Genomic DNA, 21,379 nt, shown 5'->3' with positions numbered 1-21,379 from the left:
TGAAAATGCAGAATAGAAGTCATAATGCTAAGAAGGTGTTACTTCTTATACACAAACACACTCACATGACAACTTATTCTGAAAAGTTACTTGAAGAATGGTTACCCTTTAAGATTTCCAACTTAAATTCTTTAATTGAGCTCCGATTTGTGAAATAAGTAGTATGACCATAGAATAAAACAATATAAGATATGTTTGAAGTCTGTAACTATGGCTATACATAGGCCTTTATAGGAGTTGTAGATACAAAACTATAGGATAATTATTCAACTTCTTGCAAAGTTGCCAGATTTTTTAGTTCACATGCATTGGAGCAATACAAATTATTGGTTTTAAAGACGAGCTTAGACATTAAGCTTGGAGAGCATAGACGACATTAATATAATGCAGAGGACAACATGTCCATTCTTTATTCAGATGTAGGGACCATCATACATAATAGTCATTAGCATGCAGTCTGTTCGACGGTTATCTTAGTAAGCTCAAGTGTGCTTGACGTGTCCCTGGCAGTATGGTGCTCTCTGACACGTGTGGGAGATAAATTCCTGGAGGGGCTGGAAAGTGGTTGGCCAGGTTCACCATGATGATCACCTCCTATATGTGCTCCGGGCTCTCTCGTTGTTGGGTCTTGCAAGCTGAAGTTCACTTTGGCTCGTCTCTTATATTGGACAACAGAAAGAGTGATGATGATAAACAACAACGTGACAGCAACAGTCACGATTGCTCCAATGACAATCCCCAAGTGTTCTGAAAGAGAATTGATCTCTGTTTATAGAGAAAGAAGACAGCAAAAGTGTTAACTGAAATTCTGTACAAGGCAAAACACACAGAAGAGAATCACATGAGGAAAGTGATCATAAAGACATAGCAGGGTCCCACAAGGTGATCTTTAGTGACCCATCTAGTAATGATGGCGACAAAAGCCTTCAAATAAAGCAAAAGTTACAAAGTGCATTTATCAGGGTTCACCTAACGTTCCACCATCATCAGGTCTTCCTGGAATTCCTCTTAGAATTGGGTATTAACAGGAAATTGTTGGATATAACCTGATCTGCCGCCGGTTATAGACATCATTTTGATATAGCTTTTTTCAGATGTGTTCTATTACAGTTAACGGGACTTTGTCCAAAATCAGACATACATTATTCGTCCGTTTGAAGCAAATCCAGTTAAACAATGCAACGAGATCAGTTTCAAATACTATATATGAACAATGAATATCTTTTATAACTGATCTGTTCACATTGATCTCAATAATATAACACACAGTTCCAGCAGCAATCATTTTTTTTTTTTTAGCCGGCCGATAAGGTAACTTTTTTGGGGGGCTAAGGCTATGTTCACATGTCCACTAATCATTCATTGAAACGGATCCAGCAGCAATCTGTTGGCACAAGTTGTGCAGTCAATTGTTTTATCCAGCTAAAAGGCACCGATTTCAACTGGATACATTCATTTTGCATGGAAGTCTATAGAAAATGGATTTGTTAAATAGCCATTGAATTTTTCATTTGAAAAGGATCAGCTCTTTTTTTTATTACAGCATCAATATCAAATGGATGAATAGTTGAAAGGTCACATGTCCAGTAGTATGTGTAGATATTTATTTTTGCACCTACAGTAAGCAAACAGTGGATCCTTTCCAAATGAAAGAAAAATGGATGTCTATTCAACGGATCCGTATTCCATAGACTTCAAGTTTTCCAAATGGATCCTGTTGAAATCCTGTTATTTAGCCCAACAAATAAAAAGTTGTGTCTGCACAACTTTTTTGGCAGATTGTATTCATCAGTTACAACTGATCCAGTAGCAGACAGCCTAATAAAAGATTATTGCTGCTCGATCCGTAATTACATGAGCCAACGGCTCCACACTGCTGCTTCTCTCAAAGTTGGGTTGTGGCTTTTTTATCATTCTATAATCTAAACTACTGGCACTTCCAGAACTTTTTTTTCCTGAGTTGTGTGCAAAGGATAAAGGTGATTCAGAGCTGCGGAATATGTTAACACTAAAACTAAAAAAAACAAACAGATTTATTGCATGGGATGTTTCAGTATCAAAATCCTAGAAAACCGCTTCGAAAACAGTAAAGTGAGAACAAGCTGAGAGGTGAGCCTCAGACTACCAATGCAGAATATGCACAAAGTCATCTAAGAAACTGACGGCCATTGTAGATGAACACAGATGGGACCAGAAATCGGCGGATCCATGACAGGAGAAGGTAACCTTTACAAGCAACCCTTCAACCATGACAATATATTTTCTGCTGTAAGTCTAGTCAGTCACCATACCTCATGAAACCAGATGTCACTGCCTCTGTCTGTCATTCGTGCCCCAGTTTTTTTTGTTGTTTTTTTTAACTAAAAATGGCCACCAGAGTGACACGAGGAATGCCATTGAAAATCTGAATCATAACTTCCCTACCAAGGGACAGACACGGCACTGTAGTCATGGGTGCTCATCCATCCTGCAGAAAGGGGAGGCATGTACCAGGCATTGCACAACCCTCCTCATGCCAATATGGTGTCTACTTTCTGAGAATAGAAAACAAGGCACCAATGACCGATGGAGACAGTAACAGAACAGTGGAGTGCATTGACTGTACAGTGGCATGTAAAAGTTGGGCACCCCTGGTCAAAATTTCTGTTACTGGGAACACTTAAGCAAGTTGAAGGTGAAACGATCTCTAAGGCCTCTTTCACACATCAGTTTTTTGCCTTCAGGCGCGATCCGGCTTTTTTTTGTAAAACCGGATCCGGCAAAATGCAATGCCGGATCCAGTTTTTCCCCATTGACTTGCATTAGCGCCGGATCGTGCCGGATGGCATTGCGTTTCATCTGTTTTTTGCCGGATCCGGCAACTTGTCTCATTCCGGCGTCTGGAAAAAACTGCTACTGTAACGTTTTTTGTCTCCGGCGAAAAAGCCGGAAGCGCCGGATCCGGCGCTTCCAGCTTTTTGCTACAATGAAAGTCTATGGGCGCCGGAATGCGCCGGATCCAGAAAAAGACGGATCCAGCCACCGGATCAGTTTTTTTTAAGTCTGCGCATGCTCAGATCCAATTGGCCAGCCCCCAGGAACAGAGACGGATCCAGCAAAAAAACGGATCCATTTCTACAGTTCTCCAAAATTTATGCCGGATCCGTTTTTTCTAAAAATAGCCGGATCCTGCCTGACGGCAAAAAACTGATGTGTGAAAGTAGCCTAAAAGACCTAAAGTTAAAGATGACACATTTCCTTTGTATTTTAGGCAAACATATATACAGAATTTTTTTTTCTCTTTTTTTACATTTTAAAAGTTGCAAAAAGGAAAATTGGCTGATGCAAAAGTCTGGGCATTCTTGGAGATTTGTGTCCTCAGATAAAGTCTGAAACCTTGGTAAAAATTAATTAGCCTATTAGAGTTATGGGCTTGTTCACTTTCATTGTTAGGAAAGGCAAGGTGATGCAAATTTCACAGCTTTGCAAAATACCAGCCTCCTCTAACCTTGTGCCACAAAACAGCAGCCAGGGGTTCTTCTAATCCGCTGCCTAGCACCCTGAAAATAGTGGAGGCCCACAAAGCAGAAGGCTATAAAGAAGATAGCAAAGCGTTTTCAAGTTGCCCTTTCCTCAGTTCAAACGGTAATTAAGAAATGGCAGTTAACAGGAATTGTGGAGATCAAGATAAGGTCTAGAAGACCAAGCAAAATTTGAGTGAGAGCTGCTCGTAGGATTGCTAGAGAGGCAAAATCAGAACCCCCACTTGACTGCAAAAGACCTTCAGGAAGATTTAGCAGACTCTGAAGTTGTGGTACACTGCGCTACTGTTCAGAGACACCTGCACAAGTAAGGGCTTCCTGGAAGAGTCATCAGAAGAAAACCTCACTTACGTCCTCACCATAAAATTCAGCATCAGAAGTATGCAAAATAACATCTAAATAAGTCTGATGCAGTTTGTAAACAAGTCCTTTGGACTAATGAGGTTAAAAGAAAACTCTTCGGCCACAATGATCAAAGGTATGTGTGGAGAAAAAAAGAGCACAGAATTTCAGCAAAAGAACGTCTCGCCAACCATTAAGCATGGGGTGTAGCAGCCAATGGCACAGGGAACATTTTACGGGTAATGGGAAGTATGGATTCAATGAAATTTCAACAAATTCTTGATGCAAATGTATTAAGAGCACGGGGGGGAGGGGAGGTAGTGGTGGCCGGGTGATTTTAAGAGACAGTACTTAGGCAGAGTCCACTGAGCACACTATCAGCGAGACATGTTAAGCAGTGTCCTAAAAAATAAAGTATTTTTAATGCTCCTCTCTCTTCAAACTTCTGCCACTGGCGCTTTGTCTTCTCTCTTGTATCTGCTTCCATTTCAAGTCACCTGGCACTGCCGTTCCTGATTAGGTATAAAGCCATGACGTGGTTTACAAATAGGTCATTAATGTTAATTATGGGTAAGCACATGCTCATATGATACCCGGATTAACGTCAGTGATGAACACTGAGCCCCACATGACATTGTGACACCTAGTCAAAAACAGCAGTGCTGGAGGCCTCGAAACAGAAGTTATGAGACACAAGAGAGCAACAATGGCGGTGGGAGCGGTCCTTGACTCCAAGGAGAGGAGAATAATTTTTTTTTAAATGCCAATTTCCTTGAATTTACTCATATTAAATCTGATTTTTTTGGGATATTCATAACGCATTTGATTTGATAACCTGTATGTCTATACATAGTGGGATTATCTAACTGGGGCAATGGAACCACAAGGAATTTCAGTTTTCTGCAGAGTGAAAGCCAAGTAATGGAACAAGGCAAAATTTGTGAGGTTATTGAGCTTACCTGCAGATTTGGCAGCAATACATGAAGTCCCAGAAGCATCAGGAGAATGGTCCTCATATCCATCCATGCAAACACAAGAATAGGAGCCAATCGTATTGACACAGTGAGCATTACTATGGCAGTTTTCTATGCCAAGCTGGCACTCATTCAAATCTAGGCAGGGGTAAAAGACAACTCATGAAAAATCAACTAAATAAATTAAAGGAGTTGTCTGGTCTTAAGTTACAAAGTCTGCAGTCACCATGTGTATACTGTGCACCGTGATGATTCTATGGTGCTGGCACTGGGAGCGACAGGCAGGCACATGACTGCAAGCACGTGATTTGAATACACGCAATCACATGCCAACTAGATGGGCACGGTCTAGCTCAATGCAAGTCTAGTCACAATGTGGCTGGAAGTAGGCAAATAACATATGTGTAGTGTTGAGCATTCCGATACCGCAAGTATCGGGTATCGGCCGATACTTGCTGTATCGGAATTCCGATACCGACTTCCGATATTTTTTCAATATCGGAAGTCGGCATCGGAATCGGAAGTTCAAAGTTGATTGACAGCCTGACGTCATCATGATGCGCGGTGTGTGCGCATCATGATGCGCCGTCATTTCGGGCCTTCCGGGGGTCTCTGCCGGCCTGCCGGGGGGGCTGTGCCGGCCTGCCGGGGGGCTGTACCGGCCTGCCGGGGGGCTGTGCCGGCCTGCCGGTGGTCTGTGCACCCTGTGGGGGTCTGTACCGGCCTGCCGGGGGGCTGTGCCGGCCTGCCGGTGGTCTGTGCACCCTGTGGGGGTCTGTACCGGCCTGCCGGGGGGCTGTGCCGGCCTGCCGGGGGGCTGTGCTGATGTCCGGGGGTCTGTGCAAGCATCGTCCGATGGGACTACAAGTCCCATCTGGCGATGCCTGCTACCATGACAGTGATTGACACATTAGCCAATGATGGGACAGTAGTAGTCCCATCATCCGGCTAATGTGTTAAATGTTAAAAAAAAAAAAAAAAAATTACTACATGCATGCTACATACATACTACATACTACATACATACTACATACATACTACATACATACTACATACATACCACATATATACTACATACATAACACATATATACTACATACATACTACATACATACTACATGCATGCTACATACATACTACATGCTACATACATACTACATATATACTACATGCATGCTACATACATACTACATGCTACATACATACTACATATATACTACATGCATGCTACATACATACTGCATGCTACATGCATGCTACATACATACTACATACATACTACATGCTACATACATACCACATATATACTACATACATACTACATACAATACATTCATACAATACATACATAGACATACAGTACATATAACATAGAGTAACATACTTACCAATACTTGTCACATTGTTCCCCGAAGCCATTGTCTTTTACGGAATAAATATTAACATAACAAACCACAAAAATACTCACCCACGATCCGAAGCAGTCTACGAGTGTGTCCCACGACGATCTTGGGTAGAGAACTGCAGCATCAGCTGTTGCTGCCGTTCTCTACGGACTGCAGGAATCCAATGACGGAAGGTAGGTATCCTTCCGCACTGTATTCCTCCGCCACTTAAAAAAAAAAAAGTCCCTAGTCTCACTTTATGCCATTGCTGCGTGGGAATTTCCCACACAGCAATGGCATAAAGTGAGACTAGGGACTTTTTTTTTTTTTTTAAGTGGCGGAGGAATACATGTAGTATATATGTAGTATGTATGTAGCATGTAGTATGTATGTAGCATATATGTAGTATGTATGTAGTATGTATGTAGCATGCATGTAGTATATATGTAGTATGTATGTAGCATATATGTAGTATGTATGTAGCATGTAGTATATATGTAGTATGCATGTTGCATGCATGTAGTATATATGTAGTATGTATGTTGCATGTAGTATGTATGTAGTATGTATGTTGCATGTAGTATATATGTAGTATGAATGTAGCATGTATGTAGTATGTAGTATGAATGTAGCATGTATGTAGTATGCATGTTGTATGTATGTAGCATGTAATTTTTTTTTTTTTTTTTTTTTACATTCAACACATTAGCCGGATGATGGGACTACTACTGTCCCATCATTGGCTAATGTGTCAATCACTGTCATGGTAGCAGGCATCGCCCGATGGGACTTGTAGTCCCATCGGACGATGCCTGCACAGACCCCCGAAGCCTGCACAGCCCCCCGGCAGGCCGGCACAGCCCCCCGGAACCTGCACAGCCCCCCGGCAGGCCGGCACAGCCCCCCGGCAGGCCGGCACAGCCCACCGGAGCCTGCACAGCCCCCCTGGCAGGCCGGCACAGCCCCCCGGAGCCTGCACAGCCCCCCTGGCAGGCCGGCACAGCCCCCCGGAGCCTGCACAGCCCCCCTGGCAGGCCGGCACAGACCACCGGAGCCTGCACAGACCACCGGAGCCTGCACAGAGCCCCTGCAGGCCGGCACAGCCCCCCGAAAGGCCCGTACAGACCCCAGAGAGGCTGTACAAGGGAAAAACAGGATTTTTCTTATTCCGATACCGGAAGTCCCATAGACTTGAATGGGACTTCCGGTATCGGAATCGGCGATACCGATACTTTTTTTTTTAAGATCGGCCGATCCATTCCGATCCGATACTTTGAAGTATCGGACGGTATCGCTCAACTCTACATATGTGGTCACGTGACCGCCTTCTGCCAGCAGCAGAGATTCCTGACAGTGTGTATTGTACACACTGTAAGAATTACACAATTCTGCAGTCACATACAGTTACTGAAAACTTGTAGCTTTAAAGGGGTTGACCACTACTTTGATATTAATGGCCCATCCTTAGGTTAGGTCATCAATATCACATCAGTGAAGATCCAACACCTGGGAACCAGCACCCTTACTGATCAGCTATTTTCAGCTCTGGCGGTGGGAGAATGTTAAAAGTATAATACATCAGATCAGCTCAGCTCGTAGTGTCTGTTCTCCGGTGCTCCAGCTCAGATCATACTGAAGTAAAGGAGCTGAACTACAGTTCCCAATAAGGCCAGTGCACATGGAGCTGTGCTGTTCCGGTTTTGCACAGTTAAAGCCGTCTACTGCAAGTGCTGCATATAGTCAATCAGTATGCTGCTTCACATATCTGATTAGGTAATCACTATACAAATAATGGATAACCCCTTTAAAATAAAGGTACTATGGAGTTGCCAACAGGGACAAAACATGATCCCTGGTGCCCAAGTTTGCCCACATGCCCTTCTGCCATATAGGATCTGAGCAGACCCCAGTGTTGTACATGGCCTGTGGTAGGTGGGGCCCCATAACCTTCAATATACGCCTGTATTACTTCACGAAGCCTATGTGCTAAACGACAGGGATGGTAAATAATACAAATAATGAAAATAAAATCATGTGATTTACCATCCACTGTGAAAGATATCAGTGTTGCATTGGAAGACCCAAATGGATATCCTTCCAGAGCTTTTAGCTGAGTTTTTAGAAAATTTCTCATTTCTTTTCCTCCTTGAAACAATTGTAACCAAAAAATTAGTTTTACTTTGTTGACGTTTGACCTGAGAAAAACATAAATACATTGATAAATAGCAAAGATCAAACTTCCCCCACCCCAAAACAATATTATTCATCATCCTGTATAGGACAACAAGATGATTATACAGGTCAATCACATAAATTTACTTGAATCCAGCATCCCACGACGACCATTATGTTTTTGTTTAGTCTCCAGAGCTTCAGTGGCACTTTACAGTCCCTGATGGTAACTCATTTACTATGGTAACTCATTTACTTGGTGTCTGTACACTGGGCCAGATTCATCAAGACCAGTGTTGTTCACACCAGTTTTGATGAGGAGATGTGCGGGAATCAGGAGCATCGGACTTGTAGTGTAGACCTCTGCCTGTGCCTCACCACAAATCCTACTGCACTAAGATTTCTGGTGTAGCAAACACCACTGCTCGTCATGAATTTAACGAGCGGGTGTCACCACCTCCACGACCAGTTTGTTGGAGCTTGGTGAAAACGGTGGGGGAACTGTGACAAGGTCACTGGTAAAGTACTGGAGATATGCATCACTGATGTTCGCTTCAGTGATATGAACCTTGAGAAAATGCTCTAGCACACAGTGCCGAGAGTGGTTAATCAGCCATGTTAAGGGCTGGATTTTTTTTGTGATCAGCTGAAGAGAGGTTTTTCACCATAACTCCACCCCAGGGTTGGGTCTAGAAGGTAAATAGTCAGCCTTCTGAATCACCTGGTGTGCCTGGAGACAAGAGCTCCAGAGCTGCGTTTATGGTAAAGAGAGCTGAACCCTGTTTTTCCTGAGTGAACGTATCCCCGCAGCCACATGCTGTGCTATGTTTTTTTAACCAGGTTTTCCTTTTATGCCACAAAAGGCCATGATATTGCTGATCTGTGCACTGGTTTATGCCGTAACTTTTTTATAAACCAGTAGAAAATTGAAAACGAGAAACGTTTGTGTCTACTGCTGTGAGCAACCAAGTGAGCTAATGTACCACAGTATGAAAGAGTAAAAAAAAATTAGCGCAGCCTCAAGTTGTGTCAAAATTTGGAGACTTTTCAAAGTTTTTTTTACACCAGAATACTGACGTAAAAGCTTTTGATGAATCACATCCATTGTCTACAGTGGTCCCTAACATTTAGAACCTTGAGAGCTTCATTCAGCTTTGAGAGCTGGTTGCAAGCCACATCCAGTCCCCCCTTCCCCAGTAGCGACAGCCAAAACCTCAATAATTGGTAAAATGACAGGCAAAGCTTTCCCACAGAAAGCACACCTAAATCCTGTCCACCCTTCAATATAGGCAGTATACGTATATCCAGGGTTCCCACCTCATCCCAATTCAGTATTTTTGCATCAAGCACACTCACCACACTATCACATCTACTGTAGCTTCATGTAAACCACTAACTGGCAGTATTACCCTATAACCGGCATTCCCCTGCCAGTGTATTGGCAACCGTGATGTTCTATGCAGGGCTGCTCATAAAAATCACTATCTGGAGACCTGCTCCTCATACTAACACACCAAGCTGGCAGACAGCCGTGGGCCACACATCATTGGTCAGAGAACCACGTGTGGCTCCCAAGCCACAGGTTGGGGATCCCTGGTCTACACCATCATTATTAAAGAAGGGGGTCACAGAGTGTAGAAATAACCCTGCCAGACAACTTGGTCAAGAAAGTCAACTGTACCCCCAGATCTGGAAAGCCTGATGATGATCCCTATATGGATCTAAAATGTGTTTGCTATAATGCACGTGAATTTTAGTTTTTGGTGTTTTTTCTTTATAAACAGTAATATATCATCCTAACATATCTAAGCCTCTGGATTTTATAATCACGAGTTAAAAAAAGCCGAAGAGTCCTCTACTTTTTCCTATATACTTGACTTTTCTAATGATCCTAGATGTATAATCGCCTAAAGAGGATGTCAGCACAACTTAAACTATGTGCATAGGCTTCGCTACTGTTATGACAAACATCTTCTGTACCCTAACTGGGGTTTGTTGTGCCCCCTTCTCGCTCTTTCTTTGGTTAAAAATAACTTCCCCTATATGTCACGGCCAATGTGTGGACAAAAATAGGGACTGACTTAGTTATTGAAATGAGCAGTCAGCCAGCCCCCTTCATGTGCAACTTTGGTCACACGCAAACACAGAAAACAAGTGCAGAACTTTGCTGAAGTAAGTATATTAATAAGTTGCATAAAACTGCATAAATAACCCCTTTAGTCTGACATCTGGGCAGCAGGTCTGTGGGTCTATGTGTATTTTTTGACAGCTCTGGTAATATTTATAGTTATTTACCATCTTTTTTCCTTTAGCATGAGAGAGTTTGCTCCACTTGGATAATAAATCATCCTTTCTGTGATCTATAGAATTAAAAAAATAAAAAATAAAAATCCAATACGTTTCTCACTTTCATCAGTCAGGACATTTTTTAATGCTTTTTATTTTACCTTTTCGCTGATGGATTGGACAAGATCTTTTTCAGAACCCTTCCAAACAACATCCTTGTCTTCAATTTCAGTGGTTATCACATATAAAGAGTCTGAAATTTAAGTTGTAGTTACTGAATCTTGATTAAAAAAGGGGAATATTGAGAAATCGCCTAATAAAAATTAGAGCGTATATAAGTGTAGTAACAGAAGAAAGGGTCTTAGAAAGGGTTTAACCTAACTAACCATCTGAGCCGAGTCAGGGGAGGTCTCTATGAAAAATTTAATGACACCTTCTTCCAAATTGTAGAAAATGGAAAGAAGATAGTTCTGCTGACATGTTAATGTAGAAACCACCAAAGTGTGCCAAATAACAATGCACAGTGCTTAAGGAAAAGAGTGCCTTAATTATACTATAGGCTGTACAAATCCATCACTAAGAAAGTTTTCACAAGGTTGTGCTTGGTAATGGTAGGATGGGCTACAGGAAACATAAAATTAGTTATTATGTAAATACACCACGATCCAAATTATGCAAAGGCTAATTTAATTTTCTCTGACTTTCCTAAAAAAAAAATGTTAGAATCTAAAAAAAAAAAAAACGTATCACATTTTATTGGACAAACCTCCCAATAACTCAATCATAACAAAAAAAAGTCTTAATGAACTGATCCAAAATTTTGCACAACAGAGTTTCCAAACATTTTATAAGTTGCAAAGAGCTGAAAATGGTTATTTGTTAAATTTGCAGCATTAAGAGGTGACATTTACTGGAATCAAAAGCTTGTTCAATTAACAACATCTTAAGAGGCCAAATTACATGTTACCATAGGACAGGACCCTTTTTTTTGGTTCACCTTCACAATTCTTGGATTTATTGAACTTACGAGGTTTTGGATAGTTTCTGTTTGAATTTCTTTGCAGGATGTCGGTATAGCCTCCCAGAGCTGCTGTTTTTATGTGAACGGCCTCCCACCCTCATAAATCTTTCATTTGAGGATACTCCAAAGGTTCTTAGTAGGGTTGCGGACTGAGGGGAATGGTGACCATGCCATGAGTTCCACTCCAGCCAGTGACTCTGAAGTATTCTTGGCAGAAGGAGATGGTGCATAACGATTATTTTGCAACCGATGGCACGGTTTGTTTTTTTTGTAGTATCAAAGTGGTCAGTCAGAAACTCTATATTATTTACTGAGGTCATTTTCACACCTTCAGGAAATCTGAAGGAGCCTACCAGCTCTGTCCCCATAATTCTGGCCCAAAAGTTGTCTCCGTTACCTTCCTTGTTGACATTGCTGCCTTGTTGGGACACAGTCCCCATCCTCTAATCATCCACTACTCCATCCATGTGGATCATCCAGAGTTGTTCAACAATCTTTAGTAAACAAGACTGTTTTAAAATTTATTGTAGCTTGTGAGCAGTGTTTAGGGGTAGCCGAATAGTAGGGTTGTGCACAACTGCAAGCCTCAGGAGCAACCTACCCATTGGGGTTCGTGGGATTGCATAGGCACCAGCAACTCTAAATACCTGCTTGCTGCTTTGTAATGGTATTTTAGCAGATGCTCTCTTAATCCGATGAATTTGTCTGGCAGAAACCTTCATTATGCCTTTATCTGCACAAACCCATCTCTACTCTGTATCAGACACTTTTCTTCACAGTACTATAACCATGCTACTGTTTTCATAAGATATCTAATATTTTTATAAGATATCTAATGTTTTCATACCTTGTCCAAGGCATTGCAATATTTGGAAGAGGAGAGATCCTTTTTATTCCCATATTGCATGAAACCTGTGGCTTTCTTAATAATCACAGGCGTTCAAGATTGATTTCACTGATCCAAAGAGCCCAAGACACAAAACCACCCATGAGTTTGTGAAAAACAAAACAAAAAAAATTACATTTTTATGACAATTTGTATAATAATTTGGAACGCGGTGTATGTATACACACGTGCATAGATCATGATATGGAAAATATAACAAAAAAGTTACCAAATATTTAAAAAATATATTTAACAATTTTTCTTGAAAATATAGCTAATTTTGTGATTCCCATTAATTTGAGGCTGGCCTACAGGAAATATTCAAAAACAAATTAGAATGAATTTGAAAAAATATTCTCGCACAAGACAACATTAAAACACAACTATAACCGTACATCAGTAGCAACTAATAGTCCGTAGGTAATATTTACAAGTCACAGATATCGTCAGCGAGTTCTTACTTACCTCCTGGATTGTGAATAACTTCTAAATCAGATTCATTATCAAAGTAGTAAATTACATCCTGTTCATCTAATGGAGAAAAGCACATTTTTCATTATGTGTTTTGCCTTAAGGTGATACAAGGTGAAGAGAACTGTCCACTATCCTGACTTGGCCGTTTTAGTAAATAATTGTATCCGCAATCACATAACATTATTAGAGCTCTGTGTTGTGCCATTCCTCTTACTTCCATTAGAAATCTGGGAATATATTGACAATAGGGACTACTGTTGAAAATACCAGACTGTATGAACCCACCTCATTGCCATGGGGAAACAAAGTTACAACATAAATAAATATTAAAAGATGCTCCAGAAGTTGTTAGATTATGGGGAATACAATTATTTAATAAAGCAAATAGACTAGAAGAGTTGCCCTTCCCAAAATTGATTTTGTGCTTACCTAAAAAGCCACCCCTTGGTTGACCTGCAGCATTTGGGTAAAAATCGAGATCTGTATTTGTTTGGTAGGAGTATGTGCTCTTCTCATTACCCTCACTGATCAGTTCTGTAGTGGTTATATCCATGCTTGATTTCAAGTTGTGTGTAGGTTGAGGAGAAGTTGGGGAGGGGGTAACCTGTGGTTTTATATCTTCTGGTGCATTTGAAAAAGTATTTCTTAACTCTCTAGAAAAGTACAAATATGACGGTGGTGTACTTAAGGGATGTGTGGACGTTGTTGAGATGGAATCTAAAAGCCACAGATTCTCTGCTACTGTCCACCATTCCGGTTCTTCGACAGGTTCTACAAGAGATTGAGTATACTTATGGTCAATTGTTGGTGAACTCTGACTTTCTAAGCCTCTCACTGAGGTATATTCATCTATAGTTTCCATCTTATCTGTGATTTCTGTAAATTCAAGCATGTTCTTGTGATATGTCAATTCAGTTGGAGTTTCAGGGCTTGGATGAGAAGCCATAGTACTTTCAATCGTTAGTTGTTCATCGACCTTTACCTCAGGGCTTTGTGGCGATGAAAGATCAGTGTGGCCATGTAATATTGATATATGGGTCTCTGTGAAAGTGGTCGATTGAAGATGTGAGATATTCAAAGAGGCTGGGTATGGAGTAGGACCAAGAGAGGCTACCTTCCATGGATACTCAGAAGCTGGTTCTTCTGGATGAGAATCTACATTAGTAGTCAATTGCAATTTATTGACTAATATTTGTTCGTGTGCACCATCAACAGTTGAAAAGCCAGATAGTCCGATAATAGGAAGTATACTAAAATTATATGTATCTGTAAGGTCTCCATTATTGGTGAGAGTCAATTTGTGGACTTCTGAAAGTAATGTATTGTCAGGTACATTTAGAGGATTATTTTTTGTAGAATAAACATCCTGGACAGTACTGACTTTTGACAACGTAGGCTCAATATATCTGGAAAAACGAAATGATATGGTCTCTGGGAACACAACAGAGTTTAATGCACTGACATTTAGGCTCTTAGGAAGCTCTACAGCTTGGACATTGCTGAAATATGATATATTGACCTGGTCAGTGGTTTGATCAATACCTAATTGTGAGGTTTCAGTGAAATTAGTGGTATGTATTTCCCTGGAATAGGATGTATCACTTAAAAGTGAAGGCTCAGGGAAATCTGTATTTAGTATTTGTATAAACAAAGGATTTATAGGATCGGTAGCATCAACTTGACCAAAACTAGATTCCCAAGGTGTGATCAAACTTTGGGTCTGAACTATAGCAGATTGGTCCTCACTGAACGTTTTTGTTTCCATCATCCAACTGATTACATCCAAATGTGCTGCCTCAAGGAACTCCGTGTTTTGTGCTGATATTAGACTTGGTGTCTCAGAACAAAAATCAGAACCAGCAGTTGTCCAAGTTGATTGAGATATGGTTTCCCATTTTCCGATATGACTTGGTTCTAGGTCTCCTACTGTTGGCATGACAGTGTGATCTTCCAATACACCAAGCTCCAAGGACTGCATCATCACTGGAGACTCAGAAGAATACATTGCGGTGTGTGATTGTGTGCTCTGTGATAAAGACCTCGTAACATGCAACATGTAATCTCCATGAGTGGTTGTAGTCAGTAGATGGTCCATGGTAGGGGTGGATATGTAAGTTTCCATTACAGCAGGTGGCTCTTGAGGATAAGAAGCTTCAGGAGAATAAGGTGCTTCAGGAGAATAAGGTATGCTTGTAGACATTTCACTGGATGAAGATTCTGGAAACACAGAATCCAGATGGGATTTGGTGGTTGACGTCTTATTGGTAATTGGGGGTTGAATAACTGCGCTTGTTGACGCATTTTGATAACTAACTAATGAGCAATTTCCAGAGTCAATATTTGGTCCAAGGACAGGATCATTAAATACATAGTATCTCCCATAGAAATATCTATTAGAACCAGTGTTTGCAAAACTGCGCCAAAGTAACACAACACTGACCGCTAAGGCTTTGGTGGCAAACACATGAGTATGCTTATTCCAGCAGGCATACACAATGGTGTTCTCCACAGTTGATGATATGCCTTCAAATATTATTTCATCATGGTTTTCACTGCAGGATTTATCTGTTTGGAAGCCAGTGATATAGATGACAATGTGTCTTTCTGGAGCAGCCAGAATAGTCCAATTACACCACAGATTTACATGTATATTCCCATAGAATATAGGTGGTGAGAATGTCCCATGGGGTCCACTAAGCTGTAAATGGCAGCTTCTTGCCGGCACAAAAGCCCACACTGCAGATGGATTGAAGTCTGGAAGCAGACAAAAAATCAAAAATCATAAAAATGTATTGTCTTATTAACCCCACACATTGTAATACCGGTGACAATCTAGAGTTGATGGACTTTCACTGTATGTCTTTGAGGGAAACAAAGATTGGCAATGTTAGATTTTTAACATTCTCAACCGTAGGGCTTAATTATAGGATATTTGTATCCCTATAATTTTGTGATGTTTATTTACTTACTATATGGTCACTGGCATTTCAATTAACCTTGAATAAATCAATAGTATAGGGAAATATGACAAACCTCACAATATACCATACTAGAAAAATCAGTTGCTCTCTCCACTTATGAACCACTCTGCCTCCTGGGCTCTTCAATTACTTTGAAAAATAGCTGAAATTTATCTTGGTCAAAACAGACTGCCAGCTCACTGAGAGATCAGTTTATAGCTGTGCTTTTAATTCTATTGAGAAGAGAGCAGGGAGGAAGAGACAGAGACTAGCAGATGTATGTTGCTGCTTTCTGGAAAGTGATTCTCTAATCTAGAGCTGGATTCACAATTATACTGCTCAGTATTGCTGTATAACATCCTCCATGCTTCTGGTTCAGTTTGTGCTGGATACAAGTAACATAATGGCCAGATACAGTAAACACACAAACACTTACTTTGAAAAGTCACCTGAACTGACAGGTAACGGTTTGCCTGGTTTTGAAAACCCATTTAAATTTTTTTTTTCAAAGGAGATATGCCGTGAACAAAGTACATTTTAATCAACTGATATAGAAATAATAATAAGTATTCTACAATTGGATGCGTTATAAAAAAAAAAAAAGTTCCTGTGCCGAGATAATCTTATAAATTAGCCTCTGCTTGTTACTGCTATTTGCTGTGTCTGACCACGCAGAGCTGCTCCAGTTCATGGTCTGCCCATATCACATCTACTGGCCAGGGAAGGAGAAGCACAAGTCAAGTACATTAAGCAAGGACACAGACGATACAGCAAGGGCTCAGAGATTTGTTCTGGGGTAACATATTTCCCTGCCTAATTCATAAGGGCAATTTAACAGGATTCAACTTTTATGGTCATAGAAAAAGTTTATAGACCAATAAGAGGGAGAGATCACAAACATAAATTACTCAATAGGGAATTAAAATGGATATTCACTTTGGACGCCTATATACCATATGGTTTCAACACAAGACTAGATCTTATCTTGCAAAACTGATACTCCACATCTATTTAAATATAGATCTTTTTTACTTTAAAAAAAATGAAAGTAAAAAAATAAACTGTTTTGGAAATTGTCAATTCCCTTTTTTCATGTATTATCTCTTATTTTAGGTACAGCTTCTAATCTTTGTTTTTAACTAGTACGCTAGTGGCATATATTGATTCTTGATTGGCTCCCTCAGATGAAAATACCCTAAACCACATTCTGATGCATATAAATAGAGGATTTCTCAGTGAGAATCTGAACCATGAGTAAGGCTCTCTGTCGAAATGCGTAGGTACGTTTCCTGTACCTATCCATGCATTAGGGTACCGTTACACCTAGCAATGCACCAGCGATCCCGACCAGCGATATGATGCGGTCAGGATCGCTGGTGCATCGCTAAGTGGTCGCTAGTGAGCTGCCACACAGGCAGATCTCACCAGCGACATCACTGGGGTCGGGGGTCACTACTTACCTGTCAGATGCGGCGATCCTGCATCCTCCCACCCGGCTCCACGCGTCACTCGTCAGCGCCGCAGGAAGTGGCCGACGAGGAATGGTCCAGGAGCTTCTCGCACGATCAGCGATAAGCAGCAGGGGAGCCGGTCAGAGGTATCACATGCAGCGATATCGCTAGCAATATCGCTGCAACGTCACAAAGTCGGTGACTTTACAGCGATATTGCTAGCGATATCGCAGTGTGTAATGGGGGCTTTAGTGCCAGTACATTATCTTGAGATTTTTAATCATTACTATTAAATGTTAAGTTTTATCTATCTGGGACACCACACTTCACGCTGAATCTTATCTACTTGTTGTTCCACATTTTCCTGCTTGTTTTATCACAGGAGTGAGTGTTTCTGCAGCATTTCCAGCCATCTGATTTCATCACAATTGAAGCCAGTGACATATGCTCAGCGGCTACTGGAGCTACTATTTCACTGACTTGATTTATAGTGAGCGCACAGGACTGATGAAGTGACAGAAACAATGTAATCCCTTGCACAAACAGCTGTGTCATCTGTATACTCACATACAATAAATGACTTATGCTTCCCCCAGTCACTGTGGTATGTGCCGACCATGAACTGGAGCAGCTCTACATGGTCAGACACGGCTGGCACCTGTCTGCAGAAGGTTTTATTTTGCAGTATGTACATATATTCATTATGCAAACTAGGGGGCAGGTCTGTGAGGGATCAGTGCCCTATCAGCAGTCTGCATTATGAATACCTAAGCAGATCACCACATGAAGACCCCCACAGACCGCCCCGGAGCTTGTGAGCATGAGCATATCTAACTAAAAACTGAAAATAAAGATTAAACAACAAGCACAAGACGGATTTCATCAGCCAATATATCATTGTAATCAGTATAACGGCGCCGACCTGACACTGTCTGTAGGTTACTGTACACAATCCTGCTGACAGGTTCACGTTAATGGAACGGTATGTATTTTGAAGGGAGTAGATAATAAGAAAAAGGTCTCTTATGGGTGTAGTCTGCATCTAAGGTACTATTAACCACAAAGGTACATTAGTCAGGTTTCTACTGTGTGTATTTAAGTAGCTGAAGTCATTTGGCATTTAAGTTTTATATGTTTTGTCATATCCAGATAGCAATGATATAAAGAGTCTTCTACCTTACACATATATGGTGCACTGATTGTGCCGGATATTGATTTGTGATTTATGGCGAATCTGGTCACTATTAGGCTATGTGCACACGGAGTTTTTTTGGTGGTGCGGATTTTGTAGTAAAATCCGCACATAAATCCGCAGGACTTTAGTCCTGCGGTTTATCTGCGGATTTACCTGCGGTTTTGCCCTGCGGTTTCACACCTCATAATGGATGAGGTGTGAAACCGCAGCGTTTCTGCACAAAAGAATTGACATGCTGCAGATTGTAAACTGCTGCAAAACCGCGTGGAAAAATCCGCAGCATGTGCACAGCATTTTCCAGTTTACCATTGAAAACAATGGTACTGTACAACGCACCTAAATCTGCTGCGGACCCGCAGCTGCAGAAACGCTGCAGATCCGCAGCAGAATCCGCACCGTGTGCACATACCCTTATAATCATAGGAGTAAAAATGGGATTTTAAATATAACTATTTCTATACCCCGGAGTCACTTTTTGTGAGATCTTTTCATTTGATGCCTCCGAGTTATGCATCAAGGTTTTTCAGAACCTTGGTTCTCTGTGAATTTTTGCTTCTCTGTAAAGCTACATTTATAATTTTGAAGTATGTTTAAATTGATCACTTTTCCTTTCTGGCGTTTTACTGCTGTAAGATCAGCTAATTCATATAAATTGAGAGAATAAAAAACACTTACCTATTTGTAAATCAGTTTCTACAGAGTGACTCTCCTGCAAGGAAAAAGTGAGTATAAATACATATCAGTGGGTGATCCCTATGACCATTACAGGCATTACAAACACCAGTTTTGATTAATTGACCCCTGAGATTTTTTTTATTTCTAACCGCAGCTTCAAAAATTGAAAAATAAAAACAAACCTGACCGTAGGCTTCATCTAGACGCTGGTGAAACCTCTGAGTTTTCCAAGGTGAAGATGTTGGTCATTTTCCAGAAGGAGTTTTGTCATTGTTGTAACATCGGCTCTTCCTCTATGAGCTTTCACACTACTCTGTTAAATATAGAGGGTGGGTGGCTTTCTAACAGAAGCCGCTGAAGAATGAGCATGTGTTAGGAACGGCGGAACACACTAAATAAAAATATAAATAAAGTGCGTTCGCCGCTCGGGGTCCACCGTGCAGTAGGTGAAATAACCGCTGCTAAGTGGTGGCAGGAGCAAAATGGCGAAATTGCACACAGGGTTAAACTCCACCCAGGTGCGCAGAGCAATCTCAGTTAAACTCACGGAGATGCCAAAAGTACAAACACAAATTACTGTGACTACAACAGGCTCAGTTCTCAGTAAAAAACGCACACACGGTATACGGTCACAGGAGTAGGCCAAGACGGTGGCACTACGTCCGTCTAGACCTACCGTGTGCGCGGCGTTGCAACTGCTAATGTAAAAGAGGCTGCCACTGCAGCGCGGTGTGGACACTGCCGTCAAACAACAAAGGCAAGGCGCAAGCGCAATGTCAGATGCTAGCAGCTGTGCAAGTTGAAGCAGAGGAGCGCTGGCGCTGATACTAACTCAGTCCCTATTCACATGCGTAATATCAAAGGGAAGGGGTTTCAAATGAGTCAGTCACCAGAATCATGCATCCGTCCTCATACACACAGCAGCAAGTATGACTATACTAGCGCATGGCAGAACAGCCATGCGCGCCTTTTATAGCAGCCGGGACCTTCTGCACGCTTCCAGATCTCTGAGATGGACCAATGACAACTGGAGCGGGACCTGAGCACATGACTCCCGATCTCCAATGGGAGATCGTCCCATGAGCATGCCCAGTAAGAGGACAGAAGGACTTGGCCTCAGGAGAGATTTGCTGCAAGGCAATCTCCTCTGCAATCTCCTCTGCAGTGGAAAAATAGGAGGAGTGCGCAGAATGTGAGGATCTGGATCCCTGCTGAGTAAACGCAGGAATCCGACTCCTAACATTAACCCCCTCCTAGGGCCCCCCCCTACCCTGAGCCTTACGATCCACCAACTTGTGCCCGTAAGAGGTATAGGCCTCAGACTCGTCCACAGGCAAGTCTGATGTCCCGGTAGATGACAGAGACCCGGGACACGTGGAAGGCCTTAGGGGTGACAAGATCGCCAGGTCTGAGAAGGGACCCGTGGGAGACAGCGGGAGCAGAAGTTAAAGTGGAACGCCACCGTGTGTCAGCGGGCGTCTCCGCTCTTCGCTTAATGACGCTATTCCGAGCACAAAAGGCGCAGACCCGAATATATTTTTTAACAAACCGAGCCCTGTGCGGCCACCAGTAAGACCCTGCCAGGAGTTTTGTGGTCTGCATATAGCTGCAGTGACCACCCCTCCTGGACGTGTGTGCCCAGGCAAGAACCTTTGGCCGGAGGTGGGGAGGAACAAGTGTCTTAACCGGCGGTACAGAATCTGGCCGTTGCGGGGCAGTGTTGTTCTGAGACCCCGCGTGTTGACAAATAAGGTCGCGACTGGAGTCTTGTGCCGGACACGCCTGAAGAATGACGCGAGACACCTCCATGGGCTCTGGAGGTGGAACCTCTGGCTCAGGTAGTTCCAGAGGCTCAAAAAAATTGGGAGCCGGAGTAACCTTCCGTTTGGATTGAGCATGCTCCATACCGTGCTCCGAAAAACGGAGGTTAATGCGGGTGGAAATGGCAATCAGCTCTTCCAAACTGGCAGGAACCTCTCTAGTGGAGAGAGCATCTTTTACGTGCTCCGCCAAACCTCTCCAAAACACAGGGATGAG

At 41.9% G+C, this 21,379-nt stretch overlaps 1 protein-coding gene across 2 annotated transcripts in view; it reads right to left on the bottom strand.

Moving 5' to 3' along the window:
• Positions 1–376: 376 nt before the first annotated feature.
• The window catches only part of LOC141057929 (uncharacterized), a 32,887-nt gene continuing 11,884 nt past the window's right edge, over positions 377–21,379 (bottom strand). For both annotated transcript variants that reach the window (XM_073554040.1, XM_073554041.1), the window contains exons 3-10: positions 19,343–19,376; positions 13,491–15,815; positions 13,053–13,118; positions 10,842–10,933; positions 10,690–10,754; positions 8,266–8,417; positions 4,823–4,975; positions 377–765 (exon numbers count right to left, since the gene is read on the bottom strand). In XM_073554040.1, the coding sequence (XP_073410141.1) occupies positions 446–765; positions 4,823–4,975; positions 8,266–8,417; positions 10,690–10,754; positions 10,842–10,933; positions 13,053–13,118; positions 13,491–15,815; positions 19,343–19,376 (3,207 nt within the window). In that variant the 3' untranslated portion in view covers positions 377–445. The remainder of the gene's footprint in view (positions 766–4,822; positions 4,976–8,265; positions 8,418–10,689; positions 10,755–10,841; positions 10,934–13,052; positions 13,119–13,490; positions 15,816–19,342; positions 19,377–21,379) is intronic.

This window comes from Dendrobates tinctorius, unplaced genomic scaffold (assembly GCF_039654945.1).
Source record: "Dendrobates tinctorius isolate UK_male_01 unplaced genomic scaffold, ASM3965494v1 ptg000205l, whole genome shotgun sequence".
Lineage (NCBI taxonomy): Eukaryota > Metazoa > Chordata > Amphibia > Anura > Dendrobatidae > Dendrobates > Dendrobates tinctorius.
The sequence above is the reverse complement of the archived record's forward strand: the minus strand, read 5'-3'. Positions and strand labels throughout refer to the sequence as shown.